Genomic DNA, 20,025 nt, shown 5'->3' with positions numbered 1-20,025 from the left:
TTCCTGACCCAGGGATCGAACCCAGGTCTCCTGCAGGCAGGTTCTTTACCGTCTGAGCCACCAGGGAAGAAGCCCTCCTTGGCCTAAAAGCTTTTGTAATTCATGAGCACCTTTCTCCCTAGTAAGATTTCTTTTTGTACAGAGGCTGTTTCTTCAGTTAATAAAATACTGGTGGATGTTTCTGTGGAGACTGCTTTGCAGATGTGGTTGAACAAGAGGAACATGTCACCAAAAAATGCTCTCACTGTGGTGAATAGCTTCATAGAACACAGACCTGGGGGATTCTGAAACTAGAACATTCTAGGTTCAGGTTTTACCTCTTCTGTATAAAATAGGTCTGGTTATTAGTTCTTCACAAAGTTATTGTAATGATTAGAAACAGTATACATAAAAGCACCTGATATTTAGTAGAGAGTAGACATTGTAAATAACATCTACATTTTATATCAGTTCCTCCTCCTGAGCAGGGGTTTGCTATGTTGCGTTGATTCTGTTTGAGATGGTTTTAAATTAAGAAGGTGGCACAGTTGATGGCAACCACCCCAGGCAATGTTCTTTGCAAGCAGTGACCCCACGAAGCCAGCAGGCAGGGGCAGGGGGCAGGCCTTGTACAGACTCAATCTCCCACAGTTGCTGACAGGAAAAAAAAAATCTTTTTAGTTTTGCTTTGCTGAGAAGGTGGTGCTGAATGCTTTTTTCCACTGGGAACTCAGTTTCAGCGTGCAGCGGATCTCAGTAAGTGGCGTCACACCGCTGCTTTTCTAAAAGGAGACGCATTTCTGTTTTTACTAATCATGGAACTGACACGAGCCTGGTGGGATCTGTAAAAGGAAACAGGTTTATTTTCCTTCTTGCTTTATCCACTGCCTTCTAGAAATTAAGAGAGAGGAAGGGAGTTTTTTTGGTTTTCCAGTCGGGAGACCATACCCTCTTCTGGTTTAAAACAAGCAACCTCATGTTGTTGGAGACCTGCCATTTGTGAGTTTCTGGAATAAAAGGAATTCTCAGATTTTTGTCGGCTGTCATTATTGAAGGAAAGTAGCAAAGCCATGATGCCAAGAGATGCCTAAAATAGCTGTGCATGTAATTATGGGACTAGATGCTTCATCATCACAAGCTTGGAATTATGTTCTTTTTGGAGTTGAATCTAATATTAAGGACCATTGATGTGGATGGACAAGGAGAGGTTTTTATTCTATACTGAGGTTTTCTAATATATATTCAGTTCAGTTCAGTCGCTCAATCGTGTCCGACTCTTTGCGACCCCAGGGACTACAACACACCAGGCCTCCCTGTCCATCACCATCTCCCGGAGTTTACTCAAACTCATGTCCATTGAGTCAGTGATGCCATCCAACCATCTCATCCTCTGTTGTCCCCTTCTCCTCCTGCCCCCAATCCCTCCCAGCATCAGGGTCTTTTCCAGTGAGTCAGCTCTTCGCATCAGGTGGCCAAAGTATTGGAGTTTCAGCTTCAATCTCAGTCCTTCCAGTGAAAAGCCAGGACTGATCTCCTTTAGGATGGACTGGTTGGATCTCCTTGTAGTCCAAGGGACTCTCAAGAGTCTTCTCCAACACCACAGTTCAAAAGCATCAATTCTTCGGCACTCAGTTTTCTTTACAGTCCAACTCTCACAGTGCAGCTCATTTTGATATAGTGAGATACAACAATAATCTCAACATAAAACCAGTGTTGGGTGAGAAGAGTGTTAGGATTGGAATGAACTTGTTTTATAAAAAGTATTATCTGCAAAATTTCTGTAAACAGCAGTTACTCCTTATCCTTTTGAACTTGGTTTGACCACTCCATTTTTTTTAACATGCAACCTTCTTACACATACAACTGATTGTATGACGTGAAGGACAGCCTCATAGAGCACCATGATGGAGCAGTGATTATCTTTTTGCAAGTTGGAGGCTGCAGAGGTTTGTGGTCCTTTTTTTTTTTTTTGCCTGTTGAGTATTCTGCAACAATAACCAAGTAGCCTCTAGGGGGCAGCACAATGCCAGTTAAAACCCTTGTTCCTGGGGCTGTCGGTGGGGTTTTTCTGACTCATTGTCCAGCCTTTCTTGGTCCATGATGCAGCGTCCTGCTTCTCCTGGCCAAACTCGCTCGCTCTCTAGACCTCGCCAAGGTGGGGGTCTTTACCATTACGCCTCTAATACCCTGCTTGCCTCCACTCACCCTGTTCTTTCTGTACTCTTAAGCTCCCCTGGTCTACTTTGTACCATATGATACAGCAAACAACTCCCACCTCGGCTTAATGCTAGAATTTGTTTGCTGTCATTTCACAACCAGCTATACCTGTCCTTTGGGCAGGAGCAACCTGTTATGTCTTTGTGTGTCTCATAATACCAGCACTGCCCTGGAGGCCTAAATAAATCCCTGGCCACAGCTGGATTATTCCTTAGTCTGTAGTGAGTGCTTGGTGGGTATTTGCTGACTTGATTGTTGAGACAGTCTTGTTTCTGAACAGGAGAAAGCATTTTCTTTGCTTCACTTGTTTCTGAAATGCGTGCATTCTCACGTGCTTTCTGGTTCGTTTCAGACTGAGATGCAAGATAGGAGGGCTTTCAAAATAAGCCCAGAGGTGCAATGGAAAACATTAAGGCTGGTGCCAGAGATGCATATTTGCATCTAGGTTCTTCTGTTCTCAGCCCCCGTTTTTCTCACCCACAAAGTGGGGCTGTCGAAGCTGATCAGATGATTTGCCATCTGACCTGGAGCACCTTTGAGAGTGAAGGAGGACATTTAAAAATATTGATAATCACATAGTCGTTGCTGTTCAGTCGCTCAGTCATGTCCGACTCTTTGCAACCCCATGGACTGCAGCACGCCAGGCTTCCCTGTCCTTCACCATCTCCCGGAGCTTGCGCAAACTCATGTCCATTGAGTCGGTGATGCCATCCGACCATCTCATCCTCTGTCATCCCCTTCTCCTCATGTCCTCAATCTTTCCCGCATCAGGGTCATTTCTGATGTTGGCTCTTTGTATCAGGTGGCCAAAGGATTGGAGCTTCAGCTTCAGCATCAGTCCTTCCAATGAATATTCAGGACTTAGTTCCTTTAGGATGGACTGGTTGGATCTCCTTACAGTCCAAAGGATTCTGAAGAGTCTTCTCCAGCACCACAGTTTGAAGGCATCATAGTCCTCAGAAGTATTTATTGACTGGGGAATGGTTTTTATATTGTATCTTTTGGCTTGCCTATGAAAGTGTTCTATTTAAAAATTATTTTCAAAATAACATTTCGAACAAAATATTAAAATAATAAATAGGACAGCCTGTCAGTGGGTTGGCATGCTAGAACAGCATATGGTGTTTCAAAGAATCGGGTCAAGTGATACATATAAAGTGCCTAGTGCCATTCTTGGGACACATGGTGTGTTTAGGAAATGATCATTTCCTTTTCCTTTATGGAATAAGGTTGGACAAAGAAGCACTGACAGCAATAAACAAGGACCAATAGGCTTTTTAAAGAGACCACTGCAAGGAGGGTGTTTTTCTAGCTTTCCAGATCCTGACAGCACAATGTGAGTTTGGTCCAGCTCTAGCAGGAAAATACTGATTGAAGAACACAGTTCTGCTTGTATGTGGTCAGACAGCTGTCTCAGCAGTAGAAAACTTACCCAAGAGGGGCTCTGCCTTCCGGGTGATACTTTGGCTGCCCTGTGAGCACAGAGCTCTTCTCCTCACTTGTGAATTTGTCGCTACTTCTGGGCAACTTGCCTGGAAAGCTGGAGGAATCCAGCCTTGGCACCCTTCGTCTGCAAAAGCCATCCTGCCATTTAGGGGCCTGAACTCAGCAGTTGTGCTTAAATACTGGGTTTACCCGAAACTTGATAGTTTGAGCTGTAAAATAATACCTACCATGAAGGTTGGTATCCCCCGCTCAGTCATGCCTGACTCTTTGCAACCCCATGGACTGTAGCCCACCAGGTGCCTCTGTCCATGGGATTCTCCAGGCAAGAATACTGGAGTGGGTTGCCATGCCCTCCTCCAGGGGATCTTCCTGACCCAGGGATCGAATCTGTGTCTCTTACGTCTCCCTGCATTGGCAGGAGGGTTCTTACCACTAGTGCCACCTGGGAATCCCCCAGAGGCTTCTGTGCTTGCCACCTCCTGGTGTGATGGAGCATTCAGGGAGCGCCCTGTGGCCTCCTGGATGTGGGGGAAGGGTCTGCACACGGTGAATAGAGATGTGTGGCAGGAGAATCAGGCCGGGAGCGGGTGGTGTTGGGGGCCAGCGCTCCGCAGGGCTCCTCACGGCCTCCTCTTTCTCCAGGTACGTGTACATCCCAGCGGGCGGGTCACAGCATGGCCTGCTGGGGGCCCTCTTCTCCACTGCGATGACGTTCGCGTTTGTGAGCTTCTGGCACGGCGGGAACGACTACCTGTGGTGCTGGGCCACCCTCAACTGGCTGGGGGTCACCGTGGAGAACGGCGTCCAGAAGCTCGTGCAGAGGCCGCGCATCCAGCACAGCTTGGTGAGCAGGTCCTGGCTTGTGCGGCAGGGGCAGCCAAGATGGGCGGACTGGGTTTGGGAGGGGAGGAGGTCATCACGTTTGCCTGCAACGTGGGCCATTTCTGCCAGATCGGCTCAACATCCAGTGTGTTCCCGGAGCCAGGACAGCTGAACAAGAGGTGGTGGCTCAGACGGTAAGGTGTCCGCCTGCAGTGCGGGGGACCTGGGTTTGCTCCCTGGGTTGGGAAGATCCCCTGGAGAAGGGAAAGGCTACCCACTCAGTACCTTGCCTGGAAAATTCCATGGATGGAGGACCCTGGTGGGTTACAGTCCATGGGATCGCAGAGTTGGACACGACTGAACAACCTCACTGGTTCACTGGCTGTAACTATAAAATAATACATATTTATTATATGAGAATTAGAAAATTCAAATGAGTATAAGGAAGATGTCTCCTGAAGAGAAACCACTGTTAAATCCCTTCTAAGTAATTTTTTTGAACAAAACTTGTTTTAGTTACTGTGTTTTTGACTGCTCGGTGTCATCTTTGCTGTGTGTGGACTTTTCTCTGGTTGTGGCGAGTGGAGGTCTCCTCTCTTGTGCACAGGTGCAGTTGCCCCACTGCATGTGGGATCTTTTTTTTTTTTTTTAGTTTTTATTTTTAAATTTTAAAATCTTTAATTCTTACATGCGTTCCCAAACATGAACCCCCCTCCCACCTCCCTCCCCACAGCATCTCTCTGGGTCATCCCCATGCATCAGCCCCAAGCATGCTGCACCCTGCGTCAGACATAGACTGGCGATTCAATTCTTACATGATAGTATACATGTTAGAATTCCCATTCTTCCAAATCATCCCACCCTCTCCCTCTCCCTCTGAGTCCAAAAGTCCGTTATACACATCTGTGTCTTTTTTCCTGTCTTGCATACAGGGTCGTCATTGCCATCTTTCTAAATTCCATATATATGTGTTAGTATACTGTATTGGTGTTTTTCTTTCTGGCTTACTTCACTCTGTATAATCGGCTCCAGTTTCATCCATCTCATCAGAACTGATTCAAATGAATTCTTTTTAACGGCTGAGTAATACTCCATTGTGTATATGTACCACAGCTTTCTTATCCATTCATCTGCTGATGGACATCTAGGTTGTTTCCATGTCCTGGCTATTATAAACAGTGCTGCGATGAACATTGGGGTGCATGTGGGATCTTAATTCCTGGACCAGGAATTGAACCCATGTCCTCTGCATTGCGAAGTGGATTCTTTCTTTCATTCTTCAATGGAGGGTAATTATGGTATTGTGCTGGTTTCTGCCATCAGCGTGGATCAGCCGTAGGTGTACATATGCCCCTTCCCTGTTGAGCCTCCCTCCCACCTCTCACCCCATCCCACACCTCTGGGTTGGCCCAGAGCCCCGGTTTGAGCTCCCTGAGTCATACCGCAAATTGCCACTGGTGCTCTATCTTGCAGATGTTGGTGTATATGTTTCCGTGCTCTCTGTGTCCATTTGTCCCACCCTCTCCTTCCTACCCCTGCCCCCACCGTGTCCAGAAGTCTGTTCTTTGTGCTGCACCTCCATTCCTGCCCTGCACACAGGTTCATCGGTAGCAAGGTGGATTCCTGACCAATGGACCATCCTTTCTTCTAAATTTTTTCTCTCCTCTCTGTACACATGCACACACGTACATCACACACACATACATGTATAACACTTAAAACATACCATTATCCTAGAGATACAGTTGTATCAGGACTCTCTTCTATGTCATCACATACATTTCTAACAATCCTTTTAAATGGCGTTACAGAATTCCATTATGTGGCTATACCATAATTCACTTAACCAGTCTCTTATCATTGACATATTATTCTAACTTTTTTTGCAGTTAGCAGTTGCATTGAGATGACTATCATAACGGGTGAATTCTTGAATGTTTAACATTGCTAAGTTAAAGATTTTTCTTACTTTTAAAGTTTGCATGCCTGGTGCTTACCTGTTCCTTAACTGCCCAGTAGATCAAGTTGCCAGTTTGCATTTCTACCAAGAGTGCCTGAGAATACCCTTGCCAATCCTGAGTAGTACTGGTATTTTTAATCTTTGCTGTTTCGATAGGTTTTAGCACCATAAAAATCAGCTAAGGATTTAAGACACATTCACACCCTTTAGGAAAATAACTTAGGAAATTAAGCATTTTTCTTTACACACGTTTAGGTGATTTAAAAGTATGAGCAAATGTTTTGCCATGTAAATGTGGCAAAGGACGTATTAGAATCTTACAGGAATGTTCAATTCTGAATATGCCGCTATATTCCGATAACTCTGACAAAAGTAGCTAAAAAGAAATATGCTATTATCAGTGTTGATGGCAGGCAGTAAAACAAAAAATTTACTGGGAAATGATTAAGTAAACTCCCCCAGTATTTGCAGCTAAAGCGAATGTATTTCAGAAGTCAACATCACCAAAATAGAATACATTGAGTGTTTTTGTATAAAGATAGCTCTGTGTGTGTGTGTATGCTCAGTCGTGTCTGACTCTGCGACCCCATGGATTGTAGCCCACCAGGCTCCTCTGTCCAAGGGATTTAGATTTCAATAAAAACTGAATCAAAGCACATAGCAAAAATATCACTCCTAAAGGAATTTAAGTATGTTCGTATATGTTTAAAGATAAATGTTTTATTAAGTTCTAGTACCCAGCAACCAGCGGGAAAGAAATGTCAGTGAATTCCAATAGAAAGTGGAATTTCAATGAGAGTCATGGCTTTGTAACACAAAGAAAAACCATAAAAAGTGGTATAATAAAGGTTACACACTTCACCCTTCAAATCTGAGTAGTCTTCCCCAAAGCAGGAACCGCATCAACCATGAAGGCCAGAAAATTCTTTTCAGCCCAGATTGAAGCCCTGTAACACATTTCCATGTACCCTCATAAAGGATCTGACATTAACCTTGAACTTAATCTTAAGAGTTCTGTGGACTTTGAGCCATGGATTATATTACTAATAAATCTAAAGAATCTAAAATATTAAAAGAGTAACCCAAACTATGCGATGGAACCTATGACTTATTAGAAAAAAAAGTGTTAGTTGCTCAGTTGTGTCCAACTCTTTGCGGCCCCATGGACTGTAGTCCACCAGGCTCCTCTCACTGTCCATGGGGTTCTCCAGGCAAGAATACTGGAGTGGGTGTCCGTTCCCTTCTCCAGGGGTCTTCCCGACCCAGGGATCAAACCCAGGTCTCGTTCATTGCAGGCAGATTCTTTACCATCTGAGCCACCAGAGGAAGCCTTATGGCTTATTAGTTTGGGCTAAAAATGGAGGAAGGCAGTAAAAAGACTTGCTCACAGGGTGAAGCACTTGAATGTCTGCTGTACCACATCACAGCTCATTCCAGGACCTTCACGTGTTTACCGCATTTGAGCTTCTGCCCACAGTTCAAACACCTAGGTGTGTAGTAATTTTTGAATTTGCAGTTTTTTTTGGTGAGATATATATCTTGTATATTGCAGGTGCGGTGTTTAGTTTACTTATTTATTGAGCAAGGACACATTTTGTAAAACCTGTTTTTAGCACCTGTTTTGCCTCTTGACAGCCTGGTGATTACTTACGGCTACTTAGACTCAGGAGTTCCTTAAGTTCAAGGTCAAGGCCCTGTTATTATTTGTATTCTGTATGGTTAGCTGTGTGTCTGAGTTCATTTCAGTACGTCAATACACAATTAAGGCTTCTAAATTGGGCTTTTTTAAAAAATTAATTAATTTATTTAATTTTAAAATCTTTAATTCTTACATGAGTTCCCAAACGTGAACTCCCCTCCCACCTCCCTCCCCATAACATCTCTCTGGGTCATCCCCATGCACCAGCCCCAAGCATGCTGTATCCTGCGTCAGACATAGACTGGCGATTCAATTCTTACATGATAGTATACATGTTAGAATGCCATTCTCCCAAATCATCCCACCCTCTCCCTCTCCTTCTGAGTCCAAAAGTCCATTATACACATCTGTGTCTTTTTTGCTGTCTTGCATACAGGGTCGTCATTGCCATCTTTCTAAATTCCATATATATGTGTTAGTATACTGTATTGGTGTTTTTCTTTCTGGCTTACTTCACTCTGTATAATCGGCTCCAGTTTCATCCATCTCATCAGAACTGATTCAAATGAATTCTTTTTAACGGCTGAGTAATACTCCATTGTGTATATGTACCACAGCTTTCTTATCCATTCATCTGCTGATGGACATCTAGGTTGTTTCCATGTCCTGGCTATTATAAACAGTGCTGCGATGAACATTGGGGTACCTGTGTCTCCTTCAATTCTGGTTTCCTCGGTGTGTATGCCCAGAAGTGGGATTGCTGGGTCATAAGGTAGTTCTATTTGCAATTTTTTAAGGAATCTCCACACTGTTCTCCATAGTGGCTGTACTAGTTTGCATTCCCACCAACAGTGTAGGAGGGTTCCCTTTTCTCCACACCCTCTCCAGCATTTATTGCTTGCAGATTTTTGGATCGCAGCCATTCTGACTGGTGTGAAGTGGTACCTCATTGTGGTTTTGATTTGCATTTCTCTAATCATGAGTGATGTTGAGCATCTTTTCATGTGTTTGTTAGCCATCCGTATGTCTTCTTTGGAGAAATGTCTATTTAGTTCTTTGGCCCATTTTTTGATTGGGTCATTTATTTTTCTGGAATTGAGCTGCATAAGTTGCTTGTATATTTTTGAGATTAGTTGTTTGTCAGTTACTTCATTTGCTATTATTTTCTCCCATTCAGAAGGCTGTCTTTTCACCTTGCTTATATTTTCCTTTGTTGTGCAGAAGCTTTTAATTTTAATTAGATCCCATTTGTTTATTTTTGCTTTTATTTCCAGAATTCTGGGAGGTGGATCATAGAGGATCCTGCTGTGATTTATGTCTGAGAGTGTTTTGCCTATGTTCTCCTCTAGGAGTTTTATAGTTTCTGATCTTACATTTAGATCTTTAATCCATTTTGAGTTTATTTTTGTGTACGGTGTTAGAAAGTGATCTAGTTTCATTCTTTTACAAGTGGTTGACCAGTTTTCCCAGCACCACTTGTTAAAGAGATTGTCTTTACTCCATTGTATATTCTTGCCTCCTTTGTCAAAGATAAGGTGTCCATATGTGTGTGGATTTATCTCTGGGCTTTCTATTTTGTTCCATTGATCTATGTGTCTGTCTTTGTACCAGTACCATACTGTCTTGATGACTGTGGCTTTGTAGTAGAGCCTGAAGTCAGGCAAGTTGATTCCTCCAGTTCCATTCTTCTTTCTCAAGATTGCTTTGGCACTTCGAGGTTTTTTGTATTTCCATACAAATCTTGAAATTATTTGTTCTAGTTCTGTGAAAATGTGGCTGGTAGCTTGACAGGGATTGCATTGAATTTGTAAATTGCTTTGGGTATTATACTCATTTTCACTATATTGATTCTTCTGATCCATGAACATGGTATATTTCTCCATCTATTAGTGTCCTCTTTGATTTCTTTCATCAGTGTTTTATAGTTTTCTATATATAGGTCTTTAGTTTCTTTAGGTAGATATATTCCTAAGTATTTTATTCTTTTCGCTGCAATGGTGAATGGAATTGTTTCCTTAATTTCTTTTTCTACTTTCTCATTATTCGTGTATAGGAATGCAAGGGATTTCTGTGTGTTGATTTTATATCCTGCAACTTTACTATATTCATTGATGAGCTCTAGTAATTTTCTGGTGGAGTCTTTAGGGTTTTCCATGTAGAGGATCATGTCATCTGCAAACAGTGAGAGTTTTACTTCTTCTTTTCCAATTTGGATTCCTTTTATTTCTTTTTCTGTTCTGATTGCTGTGGCCAAAACTTCCAGAACTATGTTGAATAGTAGCAGTGAAAGTGGACACCCTTGTCTTCTTCCTGACTTTAGGGGAAATGCTTTCAATTTTTCACCATTGAGGATAATGTTTGCTGTGGGTTTGTCATAGATAGCTTTTATTATGTTGAGGTATGTTCCTTCTATTCCTGCTTTCTGGAGAGTTTTTTATCATAAATGGATGTTGAATTTTGTCAAAGGCCTTCTCTGCATCTATTGAGATAATCATATGGTTTTTATTTTTCAATTTGTTAATGTGGTGAATTACATTGATTGATTTGCGGATATTGAAGAATCCTTGCATCCCTGGGATAAAGCCCACTTGGTCATGGTGTATGATCTTTTTAATGTGTTGTTGGATTCTGATTGCTAGAATTTTGTTGAGGATTTTTGCATCTATGTTCATCAGTGATATTGGCCTGTAGTTTTCTTTTTTTGTGACATCTTTGTCAGGTTTTGGTATTAGGGTGATGGTGGCCTCATAGAATGAGTTTGGAAGTTTACCTTCCTCTGCAATTTTCTGGAAGAGTTTGAGGAGGATAGGTGTTAGCTCTTCTCGAAATTTTTGGTAGAATTCAGCTGTGAAGCCGTCTGGACCTGGGCTTTTGTTTGCTGCAAGATTTCTGATTACCGTTTCAATTTCCGTGCTTGTGATGGGTCTGTTAAGATTTTCTGTTTCTTCCTGGTTCAGTTTTGGAAAATTGTACTTTTCTAAGAATTTGTCCATTTCTTCCACGTTGTCCATTTTATTGGCATACAACTGCTGATAGTAGTCTCTTATGATCCTTTGTATTTCTGTGTTGTCTGTTGTGATCTCTCCATTTTCATTTCTAATTTTATTGATTTGATTTTTCTCTCTTTGCTTTTTGATGAGTCTGGCTAATGGTTTGTCAATTTTATTTATCCTTTCAAAGAACCAGCTTTTGGCTTTGTTGATTTTTGCTATGGTCTCTTTTGTTTCTTTTGCATTTATTTCTGCCCTAATTTTTAAGATTTCTTTCCTTCTACTCACTCTGGGGTTCTCCAACTCTTCCTTTTCTACTTGCTTTAGTTGCAGAGTTAGGTTATTTATTTGACTTTTTCTTGTTTCTTGAGGTATGCCTGTATTGCTATGAACTTTCCTCTTAGCACTGCTTTTATAGTGTCCCACAGGTTTTGGGTTGTTGTGTTTTCATTTTCATTAGTTTCTATGCATATTTTGATTTCTTTTTTGATTTCTTCTGTGATTTGTTGGTTATTCAGAAGTGTGTTGTTCAACCTCCATATGTTGGAATTTTTAATAGTTTTTCTTCTGTAATTGAGATCTAATCTTAATGCATTATGGTCAGAAGAGATGCTTGGAATGATTTCGATTTTTTTGAATTTATCAAGTTTAGATTTATGGCCCAGGATGTGATCTATCCTGGAGAAGGTTCCATGAGCACTTGAAAAAAGGTGAAATTCATTGTTTTGGGGTGAAACATCCTATAGATATCAATTAGGTCTAACTGATCTAAAGTATCATTTAAAGTTTGCATTTCTTTGTTAATTTTCTGTTTAGTTGATCTGTCCATAGGTGTGAGTGGGGTATTAAAGTCTCCCACTATTATTGTGTTATTGTTGATTTCCCCTTTCATACTTGTTAGCATTTGTCTTACATATTGCGGTGCTCCTATATTGGGTGCATATATATTTATAATTGTTATATCTTCTTCTTGGATTGTTCCTTTGATCATTATGTAGTGGCCTTCTTTGTCTCTTTTCACAGCCTTTGTTTTAAAGTCTATTTTATCGGATATGAGTATTGCCACTCCTGCTTTCTTTTGGTCTCTATTTGCATGGTATATCTTTTTCCAGCCCTTCACTTTCAGTCTGTATGTGTCCCTTGTTTTGAGGTGGGTCTCTTGTAAGCAGCATATAGAGGGGTCTTGTTTTTGTATCCATTCGGCCAGTCTTTGCCTTTTGGTTGGGGCATTCAACCCATTTACGTTTAAGGTAATTATTGATAAGTATGATCCCGTTACCATTTACTTTATTGTTTTGAGTTCGGGTTTATACACCCTTTTGTGTTTCCTGTCTAGAGAATATCCTTTAGAATTTGTTGGAGAGCTGGTTTGGTGGTGCTGAATTCTCTCAGCTTTTGCTTGTCTGTAAAGCTTTTGATTTCTCCTTCGTATTTGAATGAGATCCTTGCTGGGTACAGTAATCTGGGCTGTAGGTTATTGTCTTTCATCACTTTAAGTATGCCTTGCCATTCCCTCCTGGCCTGAAGAGTTTCTATTGAAAGATCAGCTGTTATCCTTATGGGAATCCCCTTGTGTGTTATTTGTTGTTTTTCCCTTGCTGCTTTTAATATTTGTTCTTTGTCTTTGATCTTTGTTAATTTGATTAATATGTGTCTTGGGGTGTTTCGCCTTGGGTTTATCCTATTTGGAACTCTCTGTGTTTCTTGGACTTGGGTGATTATTTCCTTCCCCATTTTAGGGAAGTTTTGAACTATTATCTCCTCAAGGATTTTCTCATAATCTTTCTTTCTGTCTTCTTCTGGGACTCCTATAATTCGAATGTTGGAGTGTTTCATATTGTCCTGGAGGTCTCTGAGGTTGTCCTCATTTCTTTTAATTCGTTTTTCTTGTTTCCTCTCTGATTCATTTATTTCTACCGTTCTATCTTCTATTTCACTAATCCTATCTTCTGCCTCCGTTATTCTACTATTTGTTGCCTCTGGAGTGTTTTGGAGCTCATTTATTGCGTTATTCATTATATTTTGACTCTTTTATATTTCTTCTAGGTCCTTCTTAAACCTTTCTTGCATCTTCTCAATCCTTGTCTCTAGGCTATTTATCTGTGATTCCATTTTGATTTCAAGATTTTGGATCATTTTCACTATCAATATTCGGAATTCCTTCTCCGGTAGATTCCCTACTTCTTCCTCTTTTGTTTGGTTTGGTGGGCAACTCTCCTGTTCCTTTACCTGCTGAGTATTCCTCTGTCTCTTCATCTTGGTTATATTGCTGCGTTTGGAGTGGCCTTTTTATATTCTGATAATTTGTGGAGTTCTCTTTATTATGGAGCTTCCTCACTGTGGGTGGGGTTCTATCAGTGGCTTGTCAAGGTTTCCTGGTCAGGGAGGCTTGTGTTGGAGTTCTGGTGGGTGGAGCTGGGTTTCTTCTCTCTGGAGTGCAGTGGAGTGACCCGTAATGGGTTATGAGACATCAAAGGTTTTGGAATAATTTTGAGCTGCCTGTATATTGATGCTCAGGGGAGTGTTCCTGTGTTGCTGGAGAATTTGCGTGGCATGTCTTGTTTTGGAACTTGTTGGCCCTTGGGTGGAGCTTGGTTTCGGTGTAGGTATGAAGGCATTTGATGAGCTCCTATTGCTTAATGTTCCCTGAATTCAAGAGTTCTCTAATGTTTTCAGGCTTTGGATTTAAGCCTCCTGCTTCTGGTTTTCAGTTTTATTTTTACAGTAGCCTCTAGACTTCTCCATCTATACAGCACCGATGATAAAACATCTAGGTTAAAGATGAAAAGTTTCTCCACATTGAGGGACACTCAGAGAGGTTCACTGAGTTACAAGGAGAAGAGAAGATGGAGGGGGTAGTTAGAGGTAATTGGAATGAGATGCTGTGAGATCAAAACAGGAGCGAGCAAGCTAGCCAGTAGTCACTTCCTTATGTGTGCTGTATAGTCTGGACTGCTCAGAGGTATTTACAGAGTTATACGGGGAAGAGGAGAGGGAGGAAGTAGACAGAGGTGGCCAGGAGCATAAGAGAGAAGAATGAGAAGGAGAGACACAAATCCTGCCAGTAACCAGTTCCTTAGGTGTTCTCCACCATCTAGAACACACAGAGATTCACAGAGTTGGATAGAGAAGAGATGGGGAGAAAAGAGACAGAGGCCACCTGGTGGAGAAAGAGAGTCCAAAGGAGGAGAGAGTGGTCAAGCCAGTAATCTCGCTCTCAGGTAAACTTGGGTAGTGAAGTTTGGGTTTTTAAATGTACAAAATTGACACCAAAAACCTAAGAGCAAAGATTAAAAATCTAGAGTAGAGGTTGGATTTTCAAAAATACAATATTAAAGAAAAGCAGAAGGAAAAAGGAAGAAAGAAAAAGAAAACAAAAAAGAGAAAAAAAACCCAAGAATTAGTAAAAAAAAAAAAAAAAAAAAAAAAAACCCACCAACAACCATCCAAAGACTATATATGGTGTTTGCCTTAAAAAAAAAAAGTCTTTTTTTTAAAAAATAGTAATAGTAGGTTATAGAAATAAAAATTAGAGGAGAAATAGAAGACTTAACAATTAAAAAAAGTTAGAAAAAAAAAGAAAAAAGGAATGATTTTAAAAATATTAAAAATATATCTGGCCCTTCTCTGATGTTGTGGGCCGTGTGGGATCACTTCCAAGGTGGTTCCCTCTGTTTAACTTCTTCTGTTTGCTAGTGTTTTAGGCTCACTAGTTAAGTCGCACTGTGGGGAGGGGGGATGCTGCAAACAAATAGCACTGTCGTGTGCACACAGTGTCTCAGCCCCGCTTGACCTGTCCCGTCTCGCGGCGCACAAACCGCTCCGGCTCTACGATGCTCAGCCGGGAACCGTCTGGGGCCAGCCCTAGGCTGCGTGCACTTCCCCGGTCCAAGCTGCTCAGGTTCGGCGCTCAGGCAGCCCTCAGAGGCACAGATTCGGCTGGGACTGCGCTTTGTCCCCTTCCCGGGTCTGAGTAGCTCAGGAGTTTGGCGAGCGCGATTGCCGCGACTTGTCACCTTTTCTGCCTCTGCTGCTCAGTTTTTCTGGGTCGACCGCTGGCGCCCCTTGTGAGGCAGATGGTGACTGTCCAGCACCCCCAGAAGTCTTAGCAAAGAAGCCTGCTTGCAGTTAGGTAAGTAAAGTCTCTCCGGGTCTGCAATTGCCCCTTTCCAGTCCTTACGGCTCTGGCTGCCTGTCCCCGGCAGGGGATGGTCTGCAGCCGGCTCATTCCATTCCGTCCTTTGTTCTGTGCTCGGTCCTGGCGGTGTCTTATGTTCGAGCTTTTCGTGCAGTAGCTATCCCACAGTCTGGTTTGCTAGCCCAAGTTAGATCGTTCTGGTTGCACGTGGGGCGTTCCTGCCCGATTCTTACAAAGCACTGCAGCCCGCGCCTCCTGCGCTGCCCTGCCCTGCCCTGCCCCGCCCTGCCCCGCCCCAACTAGCTTGTGGCGGATGCAGGTGTCTGTGCTGCTTTTCCGCTGGGGGAGTTACTGTTGGGCTTGTAATCTGTTGGTTTTAATTATTTATTTATTTTTCCCTTCCTGTTATGTTGCTCTCTGTGTTTCCAAGGCTCGCCACAGACTCGGCAGGGAGAGTGTTTCCTGGTGTTTGGAAACCTCTCTTCTTAAAATTCCCTTCCTGGGACGGGCTTCCCTTCCCGGGACGGAGCTCCCTCCCCACCTCCTTTGTCTCCTTTTTCGTCTTTTATATTTTTTCCTACCTGTTTTTGAAGACAATGGTCTGCTTTTCTGGTTGCCTGATGTCCTCTGCCAGCCTACAGAAGTTGTTTTGTGGAGTTTGCTCTGCGTTGAAATGTTCTTTTGAGGAATTTGTGAGGGAGAAAGTGGTCTTCCCGTCCTATTCCTCCGCCATCTTTACAGGTCCTCTCTGGGCTTCTTCTTTGGTTCTTTTTCCACCTGTCCACTCAAGGAGTTTTCCTCCGTTGCTCTTCTTCTTATATAGTTCAGTACAGATGCTGTTTTCCTTCCAAAAAACACGGCTGGCGTTCCAGATGATGTACATAGCCTTCTGAGTAAACAGTTTCCCTACTTGGGTTGCTTCCTCCTCTCTCTTTTCATGAATCCATTTCCCATTCTTTTCTTTATTGAGATATAATTGCTGTACATTATGTAAGTTACAGGTACACTAAGTACAGCATAGTGATTCACAATTTTTAAAGGTTATACTCCACTTAACGGTTGTTATAAAATAGTGGCCATACATTTACCATTTGGGGGACCACAGTCCAAATAAAGACTTACTGCCTCCTTGGCACTTAATTTCATCTGATTTTAATCTTCCCGATGATCTGACAGTATTTTTACAATGGGAGCGCACTCCCCATGGCCCTTACGCGCTCTCCCCATGGCGTTCATCCTTCATCTGTTTTTTTTAAGTGATGGATTGAAAAATATGTGAATAATAAGGATTATCATCCCTTCTTCTTTTGTGTCTTCTTCTTTAACCTCAAAGCTTTGCCTGGGGCACAAGAGATAGTAAGATTTTTTTTTTTTTTTTTTGCCATGCTGAGTGGCTTGTGGGATCTTACTTCCCCAACCAGGGATCAAACCCAGGCCTTTGGCAGTGAGAGCACAGAGTCCTAATCACTGGACCACCAGGGAATTCCCTGGAGTGGGATTTTATTTCTTGGTGACCGTGGAACACTCAGTCAGAGCTGAGTGTTGAAAATCGGAAGCCCTCTGACGTTCCAGGCAGGACTCTCCCCTGAACTTTATGCAGGAGTGGAAATGTCCATTGTGCTGTCTGATCCGAGTAGTCATGAGCCACACTGAGTGCTTGAAGTGCGGCTATCATCCCTGAGAAACTAATTTTTAAATTTATTTAATTAATTTGAATCGAAGTAGCCCCTGTGTTCTTTGGAAGGAATGATGCTGAAGCTGAAACTCCAGTACTTTGGCCACCTCATGCGAAGAGTTGACTCATTGAAAAAGAGTTTGATGCTGGGAGGGATTGGGGGCAGGAGGAGAAGGGGATGACAGAGGATGAGATGGCTGGATTGCATCACTGACTCGATGGGCATGAGTTTGGGTGAACCCTGGGAGCTGGTGATGGACAGGGAGGCCTGGCGTGCTGCAATTCATGGGGCCGCAAAGAGTCGCTGAGAGACTGAGCTGAACTGAGCCCCCACGTGGCTAATGGTTTCCGTTTTGGGCAGTATAGTTCTAGACTGTATCCCTTTTCTAGAAAGAAGAAAAAATAGAAGAATATAGTATTTGACTCTGTTGTAATTTAGGAAGGTTTTTATTGCTGGTGGGATGCCTCCTATATGCAACTGGCTACTGAACCTCTCCCCCCTTGATCATCTCACAGATGTCTCAGACTTAGCATGCGGAGTACTGACTTGGTGAGCCACTGGGTCCCCAGTAACTCCAGCTAGCTCCTCTCCCTCCAGCATTCTCTGCTTCTGCAAAAGCCACTGTCGTCTTGCTGGTCTCTCACGGCCTGGCCCCTCAAGTGGCCCTTTGTGCCTTCCTCTCTCGGAGTCCCACCTGTATGTGCTGTACTTTCCACCTCCCAGGTAGGTCTTAATTTCTAAAAACCGTTTCCATTTCCACTGAGCCATCCTAACCCCACTGTTCCCATTTCTTGCCCAGTCTACCAAAGAGCTGTGAACTGCTCTCCCTGCTTCCATTTCTGCCACTTTCAGCTCGTTATCCTCACAGTGCTGAGTGATGCTTCTCAATACATGACCTAACTGATTAGCCTCCAATTAAGATAAATAAATTCAAAAAATAAAGACCTAACCATGCTGTTGTCCTTAAAAATCTCTAGAGGCATCCCATTTTCTTGGGACTCAGTCCCCAGTATTGAAGATGACCTGTAAGACCTCGGCTGGTCCTAGTCTTGCTCCCTCTCTGCATGCTCTCTGGCTCTCTCCTCTCACACCCTGTTCCTCCTTCTGTTCACTTTCACACCTGGCCCCTCCAGCCCCAGCTCCCTGGCACAGGCTCTTCCATCTCTAGGATGCTCCTATTCCTTTCCCTCCTTTTCATCCTTCTGACTTCAGCTTGAATGACAGCTTGCTTGGGTACCGTTTACTGATCCTCCTAAGTCAATCAGGTCCCAACTGGTAACCCCTTTGGGGTACCTTGTATGTGGTCTCTTCAGCTGTACTTATCACAGTTACAGTGAAATGTTCTTTATACAATAGCTTGTTTAATCCTTATCTCGCTCTCTGAACTGGTAAACCTCCCGACATCAGAAATCTGTATCTGTTGCCAAAAAATCTTGGCTCTGTGTGCACCAATGTCAAACAGAAATACGGAGACAGAGTTATGGAGGAGAAGGAAAGAGTGGTTTTATTACTTTGCCAGGCAAAGGGGGAACATGGTAGGCTGGCACCTCAAGAACTGTGTCCCCCTCCTTGGTGAGTTGGGAGAGGTTATATCGTCAGACAGGGGTACGTGATAAGGATCAGGGCAATAACAGTCTTCACCCCTTCCGCAAAGTTTCAAAAGGATGGCATTGCTGACTAGATTTCAGTGTCATGGAAAGTAGATGGAGGAAGAGTGGAAACAGTGACAGGTTTTATTTTCTTGATCTCTAAAATCACTACAGATGGTGACTGCAGGCATGAAATTAAAAGATGCTTTCTCCTTGGAAGAAAAGCTATGACAAACCTAGACAGCATATTAAAAAGCAGAGACATCACTTTGCTTTCAAAGGTCTGTATAGTCAAAACTGGTTTTTCCAGTAGTCATGTATAGATGTGAAAGTTGGATCATAAAGAAAGCTGAGTGCCGAAGAATTGGTGCTTTAGAACTGTGATGCTAGAAGAGATTCTTGAGAGTCCCTTGGACAGCAAGGAGATCTAACCAGTCCATCTTAAAGGAAATCAGTCCTAAATATTCACTGGAAGGACTGATACTGAAACTCCAATACTTTGGCCACCTGATGCAAAGAGCCAACTCATTGGAAAAGACCCTGATGCTGGGAAAGACTGAAGGCAGGAGAAGGGGATGACAGAGGATAAGATAGTTGGATGTCATCACCAACTCAATGGACATGAATCTGAGCAAACTCCAGGAATTACTGAAGGACAGGGAAGCCAGCATGTTGTAATTCATGGGGTTGCAAAGAGTCAGGCACAATTTGGCAACTGAACAGCAACAAAGGGCCTTACATGCCCTTTCTCCTAATCTTGATGAACCTTTCTGGTCCCTTTAATCTTACCTCAGGTGGTTTTATTGCTGCTTCTCCTTTGATTAGCAACTGTTCTACCTGTTGGAACTCAGAGAAGGTCAGGGAGGCTGGAGTCTTCAGGCAAAGGAGGACAAAAATGCTTCTGTGCCCAGGAGGCCCACAGGGCCCTGCTTGGCATCATATCCTCGACACACATCATGATACCTGGCACAGTGTAAGCATGCAGTATATGCTTGTTGAATGAATACAGGAGTGAATATATTTTCTGACTTTACTGAGGGGCATGTAAGAGGAAATAAGCTTATGCAGCAGCTTGAAGAATGTAGATTGGATACTGGAAAAACTCACTAAAACTGAGGCTTATTGAACATTATACGGGGAGATTCTTTCGTAGCAGGATAAATACTAATTGGTCTAGTGATGGTAAAATGCTATTTTAATGTTCACTGTGTGTGTGTGTGAGAGAGAGAGAAAGGGGTAGGGAGCAATTAACCTTCCTGGTACCCTGCTGCTTTATGATAGAGGGGGATTATTGGCTGTGACTCACCGAAGCCCGGAGCTGCAGGAAGCTGACAAAAGGCACTTTGACAAAGTACCAAGCAGGGTGGATGAAGAGGAGTTACTGCTAAAGCAACATGCTTTTTCTCTGTATAAGTACTCTCCCGGGGAACTGGAATTCGTGTTCAGCATGGAAATCTTTTAATAAGTGGAAACATTTTGAAGCATCAGTAGAGACACACTACTTGCCGATTCTTGGTTTGATCTCTGCTTTGAAAGAAGACACCTTCAGGCTGCTTGTTAGTCATTCCT

At 42.9% G+C, this 20,025-nt stretch overlaps 1 protein-coding gene across 8 annotated transcripts in view; it reads left to right on the top strand.

Annotated features, from left to right (window-relative positions):
• The window catches only part of HHAT (hedgehog acyltransferase), a 375,148-nt gene that overhangs the window by 266,240 nt on the left and 88,883 nt on the right, over positions 1–20,025 (top strand). For all 8 annotated transcript variants that reach the window (XM_060396732.1, XM_042229246.1, XM_060396733.1 and 5 more), the window contains one exon: positions 4,285–4,486. In XM_060396732.1, coding sequence (XP_060252715.1) covers positions 4,285–4,486 — 202 coding nt within the window. The remainder of the gene's footprint in view (positions 1–4,284; positions 4,487–20,025) is intronic.

Source organism: Ovis aries, chromosome 12, assembly GCF_016772045.2.
Source record: "Ovis aries strain OAR_USU_Benz2616 breed Rambouillet chromosome 12, ARS-UI_Ramb_v3.0, whole genome shotgun sequence".
In the NCBI taxonomy this organism is placed as follows: Eukaryota; Metazoa; Chordata; class Mammalia; order Artiodactyla; family Bovidae; genus Ovis; species Ovis aries.
The sequence above is the reverse complement of the archived record's forward strand: the minus strand, read 5'-3'. Positions and strand labels throughout refer to the sequence as shown.